The sequence below is a fragment of the Limulus polyphemus genome, unplaced genomic scaffold (assembly GCF_000517525.1).
Source record: "Limulus polyphemus unplaced genomic scaffold, Limulus_polyphemus-2.1.2 Scaffold315, whole genome shotgun sequence".
Taxonomy (NCBI): domain Eukaryota; kingdom Metazoa; phylum Arthropoda; class Merostomata; order Xiphosura; family Limulidae; genus Limulus; species Limulus polyphemus.
This window is the reverse complement of record NW_013665925.1, coordinates 597,299-606,158: the sequence shown is the minus strand read 5'-3', so window position 1 is coordinate 606,158 and position 8,860 is coordinate 597,299. Positions and strand designations below refer to the sequence as shown.

Below are 8,860 nucleotides of genomic sequence, written 5' to 3'. Positions count from 1 at the left end.
TATATATATATATATATATATATATAGGTGACCAAGCTAGAAAGAAACAAGGTAAGTTATGTTAAAGTAAATTCAATAGGTCAAAATTAGATAGCTAGGTCTAGACTAGGTGATCGTCAATTTAGCGATAAAGAGTGTATAGTGGCAACTTTTAAAGTGTATAATCGCAGCTTGTATTGTAATAACAAAGTAGAGAAAATAATTTGTCTTGTCAACTGGGTTCTAAAGTAACTGAACCAGACTGCGTGAACTTTTGACGTAAAATAATTATTTAAACCTATGAATACAACAGTCGTAACCAATGGGGTGACGTAAGTGAAATTATCACTGGCTGTATTGTGATAACAGAGTATAGAAGAATAATTCATCTTGTCAGTTAGGTTTAAAGTAACTGAACCAGACTGTGTGGACGTTTGACAAAAAAGAGAATTATTTAAAGCTATAAATACAACCGTGGTAATTAACTGTGTAACGAACATTTGTACATACATTTGACTTGTTTTAATATATTATTTTAAAATAAGTGGTTTGTTTGTAGTTAAGCACAATGCTACACAATGGGCTATCTGTGCTCTGCCCACCACGGGGGATAAAACAAGTGGGCTGTGTGCTGTTTGTTTATTGTTGAAATTTATCACCAACAAATCACAGACACCTACTATAAAGAAACCTGTCCATACACATCAATACTTATAAAAACCTAACATTGGTCACCTCTTTAAAATGTTCACTGCCAGACACTTCTGAGAGAGATATACAGATTAAGAAAGAAATTTTTAGTGAACTGTGAATCAATTAATTCATATAGCGGGTAAAGCAACCAAAAAGGTAAACGTGCGGAATAATTTTTTGCTTTGGTAAATGGCCGAGCATAATCCATTGATAAGCGTGCTAAATTGTGAAGCTGCGGGTCCCTAGTTCGCGTCTCACTAGCGCCCCAAAAAGGCTCTCCGTATTTTGGGGTCGTGGCCACAACATAAGAGTTGTTTTGAATTTTGCGCAAAGTTACTGAAGGGCTATCTGCACTAGCTATCTTTAATTTTGAAGTGATAGGCTAGAGAGAAGGCAGCTAGTCAACACTACCCACCACCAACTCTTGGGCTTCTCTTTCCTATTATAACGCCCCCACAGTTGAAAGGGCAGTATGTGACGGGTCTTGATCCCGCGACCTAACAACCAGGCCAAGCAGTGTAAGAATGACGGTCAAATCCTATTATTCAATCTGATAACAGTAGCCCAAGAGTTGGTGGTGTTGGCCAGCTATCATTTCAAAATTAAGGATGACTGTCGCAGATAGTTCTCGTGTAGCTTTGTACGAAATCCAACAAATCATCAGAAAGCTTTATTACAATATTTTTTGCTAAGCTTGTTTGTTCTAGAGCAGAGCCACATTGGGCTTTCTACTGTGTCCACTGTAGAGGAATTCAACCCAGGGTTTTAGAGTAAACTTATCGCTAATCCACCAGAGGACTTTTTGCTAAAAGTGAAACCTTTGTGAAATGATTGGTATAACAGCTGTTTTATAGGAACAATCTCACTAAAATAAGAGATTTTAGGGATAATGAAATTAACTTTGTATTTCAGTTTATCAACATATTTGAAAGAAGTGTTTGTGAGATAATGAAAATAACATCAACATACGAGGATTGTTCGAAAAGTTTGTGGCCCCACATAAAAAACACAAACAAGTTGGAATGTATGATTTTTTTCTGATAAATATTAAGTTTGACCCTTCTTATGAGTAAAGAAATGCAACATAAAACTTACCGAGCTTATTTTGTGTGTTGCTGGTTTTTGAAGGAAAGAAGTGAACAGTTTTTAAACGTCACAGAGAAGATCGGGCTTCGAGCCGAGATCAAATGTTTTGTTAAAAAAAATGCACCGTGACAAATCACCAGGACATGAAAACAACATTATGAGAGGATACTCCAGCCTAAACAGTGAAGAAGTGGTATGCTGACTTTAAGCGCGGTAGACAATCATGTGAAGATGATCCGAGGTCAGGTTGGCATCGACCAGAACAAAAATTGTATATAGAGTTCATGATTTGGTTATATATGATAGAAGGATTACCATTAGAAAGTTAGCAGAGGAAGTGGGAATCGGTAAAAGTACTGAAGCAAGCATTTTGAGTGACAGTTTGGGCATGAGCAAGGTTAGTGCCAGATGGGTTCCAAAACTGTTGTCACCTGAGCAGTAGTGGATCCGAGTTTTTGAAAGCCAATGCCTACTCAAAAAGTTTCGATTCATAATTATGGATGAAATTTGGGTTCGCCACTTCGACCCAAAAATAACAATGTAAAGTTTGCAATGGAAATACTCAAGTTCGCCCACTCCAAAGAAGTTCAAGTCGCAACCCTCTGCTGGAGAGATCATGGCATTTTTGGGGGGAATTCCAAAGGCGACTTACTACTTGATTACTTCAAAAGGAGTCAAACTATTACAAAAGATTACTATGCATCATTTATCAAGAATTTGTGTCAAGAAATCAAAGAAAAGAGGATTTCTCAAAAAGGTGTGATCTTCCACCAGGACTGACCCAGCTTACAAATTACGTGTTGTTTTGAACGTTATCCAAGATGCTGTCTTAGAATTACTCAATCATCCCCTCACTCACCAAATTTAGCCCCAAGTGACGTTTTTCTTTTCTCTAACCTTAAAATCTTTCTGAAAAGTCGAAGATTTCAGATAGATGATGACCTCGTACATACTGTCCAGTCCTGGATTGGGAATCAAGAACAAAAGTTCTTTCAGAAGGGCGTAAAGGCCTTAAAGCAACGCTGGCGCATGTGTATAGACTTAAGTGATTACATTGAAAAATAAACTATAGTTGAACCAATCTCTCTTTTCTTTATAAAGTGGACCACGAACTTTTCGGACAACCCTCGTACAATTCATCTTTTCTAGGTGGACTTCCTTGCGTTTACACACAATAATTATGAATGCTATATAAATTACCATATATATATGTATGTATTATTTTTACAGATTAACCTTGGAAGATTTTTGTTTCAGCGCAAAGCCACGTTGAACGATATGCTGTGTCCACGATGGGTAATCGAACCCAGAATTTTAGCGTTGCAGCCTCGTCATTTACCTATGACCCACCGGGGGATTATTCGAAGAGATTTGAATTCATGTTTTTAAATTTCTAAAGAAATAGAAAGGCTATTTGTGATTTGTTTTCAGTTACTTTGCCCATTTTTTTGCTAATTCAGTTTGTACGGCTGCCTATATATATATGTTAATTCATGAAATTCGAATTTTGTTTAATGTTCATTCATAATTTGTTTCTCAGAACGATTCTGTGCCAGAAGAGGAAGTACGTTGGGCCGACGCCTGTGCAGTGATTTACAGTATTTGTGACCGTGACAGTTTTAACAAAGCCCACGAATGTCTTGATTTAATTCATCGTCTGAGGGCGCCAAGTTATGTCCCTGTTGTGTTGCTAGGAAACAAGAAAGACATGGAACAGGGTCGGCAGGTATCTTTGGAAGATGGTAACGAACTTGCCAGTCAGTATGGTTGTCAGTTTTATGAAGTTTCGGCTGCAGATTCATTCGTTGATGTCTCTACAGCTTTTGAAAACTTAATCCGCGAAGCTAGATCACTGCAGCTTCAACGTTCTTTGCCTCGTCAAAGAAAACTCAGTATTATTACAGTGTCTAAAATGTTCGGTGCTATGTTTGGGAAAACTTCACCCAAAGTTGTTGTCAAAAGCAAACGTCCATCATTTTCTTTATAACTTGGCTTATTAAAAGTAAACGACTGACAATATTCTTAATTAAAATAAAATCTACTGAGGCATAACGTTTTAGAAATATTTACTGTTCAGCTTTTTAATAGGTATGCCTTAAAAATATCTTACAGTCAGTTACACTACTTATTACTGACTCATCAATCGAAATTTTTAAATATTTCATTGTTATGATGATCACCATTCATGGGAAAAAGCTGAAGAGATGTAATATTCCAAATACATTTTAATTTTTAAGAAAAAGTCGCTAAAAAATTACAAAATGGATATATTTAAATTTGTTGTTGCGAGCATTTCTGGAACAGATGTAAATACATTACTCAAAAAAGTTTACGATGCGATGCAAGGATTTGCGACTCTAACAATCCATTTGTAAGGTGGCTACACATGGCCATAGTTGATACATCAACAACTTGTTCATGGAAAAACACATAACCACGATATGGATGCATTCAATTCTGTGGTAAATCAACTTGTCCACCATAGTAAAAACACATAAGCACAATATGGATGTATTCAATTGTGTGATAAATCAACTTGTCCACCATAGTAAAAACACATAACCACAATATGGATGTATTCAATTGTGTGATAAATCAACTTGTCCACCATAATAAAAACACATAAGCACAATATGGATGGATTCAACTTCATGGCTTACCAACAACTGGTCCACATATTTTATAGTATGTAGCATAAAATACATTGAATTAAATTACCCCATAGAAATCACCATCATATTGTAATATGGATTTTGCTGAACAACAGAAGTAATGTCATGTCCAGCATGTCTAATGAAAAACACTGCCCAAAGAAGCTTTGTGTCACTATAAGTCTTGTTTTTTTAACTTTACTTTTTTTCTATTCCAAGGCATTTTTGCAGTGTGATTGGACAATTGAATCGAAATGTATATTTTATCATCAATGGATAAAAACAAAGTGACACTAGATGTACAAACTATGCTGTTATTCATACTTTCATTAATTATAAGTGTAGCATTTTGAATCTGCTATCCATGAATTATGTAGATTGTTTTACTGAAATAATTTGTACCTTTATACCACACAGATTGTAGCGTTTGTATAAATTATGTTCATAAGAATCGGATATGCATTACTTTTTCATGTAAAAATATACTTTATCACATTCAATACTAAAAAGCATTGTTTCTAATAATGAACACAGAAGTTTTCATTAACTCCCATGGATAAGCTGACTGTGGTTCTTGTAAATAAAGATGAAAGTATTTGTAGTTCTGTTAAGTCATTATATGTTTGTATACTTAATTATATAAAGTTACTGTTGCAACTACCTTGTAGTTCTGATTATATTTCACACTTAAACAACTGTATGGCTGTAGAAAGAGTATCATGAAGTTTTGCATGGAATGGAATTTATTGAGAAATAAAAGTTATAGCAACTTATTGTAAATGTAGAGAAATAGTAACCTATTAAAAAAACATTAGACCAAAGAACTTATCTAAATTAGAAAATATATTTCGACAGTTAAGTAAAATTATTTGTTAATTACATGCAATTCAACCGTGTAGTCCTACAACAGTTCTTCTACAAATCTTTAATGGAGTTTAGTGTTGGAAGCATTTTATAGAGAGAATGAAACTTCTCCATCAGGGCTAGTAGAGTTAACAATGAAGTCTCAATGCTTTCTACAACAACACATCTTCTTCAACAAGCCTTGACCTTTAGATAATACAATCGGCTTTTGATATACTGAAATAGGGCACCAACATTTTCTTTATACACTTAAACAAATAATGATTCATATACATGAAAAGCTATTGTTACTCAGACAAGATAGAACTTTTCTAGAAAAAAAGGCTCCTTTACTACATATTGGTATGGTTCTAGATTTACAAAGAATTTTCCTGGGAAAAAAAGATGTTCATTATGAACTCGGTGACAAAAAACAACTTTATGATTGTATGTGGCTGATTCAACGTTCATTTAGCTTCAACTTCATTAATGACTGATTAATGTCCTAAATTTATTTTTGTTTCACATAAAAAAAATGTTTACTCCAAACTTGATTTAAAAAACAAACACATTTGAATGTAAGTAAAAAGATTAAGTTTATAGTTGTCCCAACATTTAGGTCTCCTAAGATATGTTGTTCCAAACAAACTGTCAACAAAAATGGGTTTGACAAATGTTATTTCTTCAAAATTCCAGTGCAACATGCTAATACTGACAGTAAATTAGCTGCCTTATTTAAAAACAATTCATTCTATGCATGGTGCACATTCAATTAACTTAGATGACAAGTTGGAAAAAATATGAAAATCTTATATTTCTCTAGGTTGTACTTTCAAGAACAAAAAATGATATGGCTCTTCATATCTCTTAGTAGTTTGATTTGTTAGGGTATTACAACTTTCAGAAAATAATAAAATTTAAATTCTGTCATAGCTGTGTGTGTGTGCGTGCATATCACTGACTTTACAACCAACATTTCTCTTAAGTTAAACCTTTAATCCATTGACATAATTACTGTATACACCAGATTGTAGTTTTAAACACCTTATTTGTACAACCACTAACAGATGTCTTGACAATGACCAATGGAGTAAGAACTTTTTTAATGGTGCTTTTTATATCAATGTCTTTTTTTACAATGTCCACAATAGGGAACAGTTTGAATATAGAAAAAAAATACATACTGGAGAAAAAGTGTATAATATAACTGTGGAAATGGAGTTACACATTCTACACAAAACATTTTGTGATTTAACATCAAGAAATGAAATTATAGCCATTTTTCATAAGCGAGTCCAAATACAGAGAACACATAGTTGAACAATTGTTACCTGGTAAGAATACCAACTTAACATGTTAAGTAAAACAGAGTATTTAAAGGAATTACCTCACCTCTCACCTTTAATAACAAACTCGCTAATTTTTCTTTCATATCTATAATCTTTAGAATGTATAAACTCTTTTTGATGGAAAATGTACAACTAGATCTTAGTTGAACAAAAGTGTGAATAAACTGGTAAAAGGAAAGTTCTGGAATAACTTATTATTTCTTTTTAGTAAGCAGACACTCTGGAAAAACTCTTTCTAAGAATGTTAGCTTTATCATGTTATTATTAACACGAAGCATACCAAATAAACTAAGCGCCATGCAGTGAAAAAGTAGAAACTTCATATTTTAATTCACCTATTGTAATTTATTTCAAACAACTTATCGCGTTGTAATAATTTTTTTTACCCATAATATTAAAATTAATCTCTTTAACTGCTCTAAGAAAACTTAAACTCAACTAAATTAGTACTGCAAGTGTTAAATGACAAATTGGTACTTGGTATCTCTAACAAAAACTGATGTGCAAAGCATTAACCAATATAGAAATCTTCTGTAGTTGTTCATTAAGTTACAAGATGTTATAAGATTGCTGTTTATACAAACAAAAGTTCTGCCAATAGCTTACATTTTAATATTAAGGCACAACTTTCAATAACACTTTCTAAGCCAATGAAAAACATTTTTAATGAATAAAAATTATGATGCACAATAATAGAGACACATATTCTTATTAGATAATGGAGAATTTTACTCTAGTGCATTACTTTACCAGTAGTAATGGTGTCACTTATTTTGACGAAAGAGTACCAAGTGCAAATAACACAGCTGCAGTTTAAAATAAGGTCATCACGCCTTCATTAAACCTTGCTAGCTTGTGATATGATCCTACTGAATAGCAAGTACAAAACAAATATGCATGTGGAAATAAGTTGATTCAGAGAGAGAGAGAGAGAAACGAAATGTACATAACCCAGTTTATTTCAAATGCAGAAAAACTAACCTAATTAGCTGTGGTATCCATGATAGTTCTTGAAAATTTGCCTTGAATTGATAAATCTTCTATGGTCAGTAAACATAAAAGATCTGTAGAGAGGTGTTATCAGTAGCTATTGAATAAACCTAACATCTGAAGTATGTAACACATTACTTGGAAATTTTACTTTCCAATTAAAATAACTTTTCTATATGCTTGAGATCATCTATGCAGGAATACTAATTTAAAGTATGCCATTAAGTATCCACAAAAATTAAATATCAAAACTTGCATTCCTAAACTGCAACCAACAATTTTCTGTCTTTATTAAATTAATCCCCCAACTAATATATTATCAGACAAAATATCACACAAAATTTAACGTACCACATTTTTATACATGCGTACATATGTATATATAACTATTAAGTTAGATTACCAATACCTCCCCCTAGTCTTAATAAGTTTTTCTCAATTAATTCAAGCACTTCAAGTTATTAACTAAACATACACAACTAGCTGCCCTGATTATTGTTATGACACCCAAATGACAAGAAAAAAAAAATATCTTGCATGATTTTGCATTAATTAGAGGGATTGAGACTGGTACAAGTAAGCCAGTTAGTAGCATGCGTTTTCCTTGTAAATCTAGTCAAAACTCAAACTTCGTTCTATGCTGATTTTGAAATACCATTTGAGATCCGACCGTACATAGTTTCAATATCACATCTATAATAGTTCTGAATAATTTTCCGACGCAACTTGAAAGCTGCAGTGACTAGACCAGTATCTGGAACCCACTCCTCAGTAACAAGTTTCACCTTTGTGGGGATCTCTATTCGCTGAAGGTGGGCTGAAAGGTATCACAAAAAGAACATTAATTTTTTTTTATACATTTCAAAATGTAAAAAAATATAATTAACTAGTTCAAGTCTACAAGTAATATTTAGGAGATACTAGACCACCCATGACCTGTTGGGTCACCCACTATTCTGAGGTTATGAAGAATTCAAGCTAATTTCAATATTGCACCAAAATGAAGGTTTATTTTGAGATAATTTAATTAAATATTTCAATCCATTCGTGTTATTCATAATTGAAGATATTTGATGGTTGATCGGGAGTAAAAGGAAAGACCACCTTATTTTTCAAAAGAGTGAAGTCAGAGTTTTCAGGTATTGTGATGAATTAGTTCATTATGTTGTGGTCTTTCCTCTTACACCTTCTACAAATAAGAAACAGTAACACTTTATTTTTTCTTCGAATTACCTACCATAACCAAGGCACATTATTGAGAAATTCTTC

General features: G+C 33.2%; 2 protein-coding genes across 2 annotated transcripts in view; one reads left to right on the top strand and one right to left on the bottom strand.

Moving 5' to 3' along the window:
- The window catches only part of LOC106457309 (ras-related and estrogen-regulated growth inhibitor-like protein), a 30,366-nt gene extending 25,356 nt beyond the window's left edge, over window positions 1-5,010 (top strand). Inside the window, exon 4 of the mRNA XM_013916703.2 lies at window positions 3,299-5,010. Within this exon, the coding sequence (XP_013772157.1) occupies window positions 3,299-3,745 (447 nt within the window). The 3' untranslated portion in view covers window positions 3,746-5,010. The remainder of the gene's footprint in view (window positions 1-3,298) is intronic.
- A 1,223-nt stretch (window positions 5,011-6,233) lies between these two features.
- LOC106457308 (long-chain-fatty-acid--CoA ligase 3-like) overlaps window positions 6,234-8,860 on the bottom strand; it is a 29,613-nt gene continuing 26,986 nt past the window's right edge. The window contains exon 11 of the mRNA XM_022383181.1: window positions 6,234-8,412. Coding sequence (XP_022238889.1) covers window positions 8,227-8,412 — 186 coding nt within the window. The 3' untranslated portion in view covers window positions 6,234-8,226. The remainder of the gene's footprint in view (window positions 8,413-8,860) is intronic.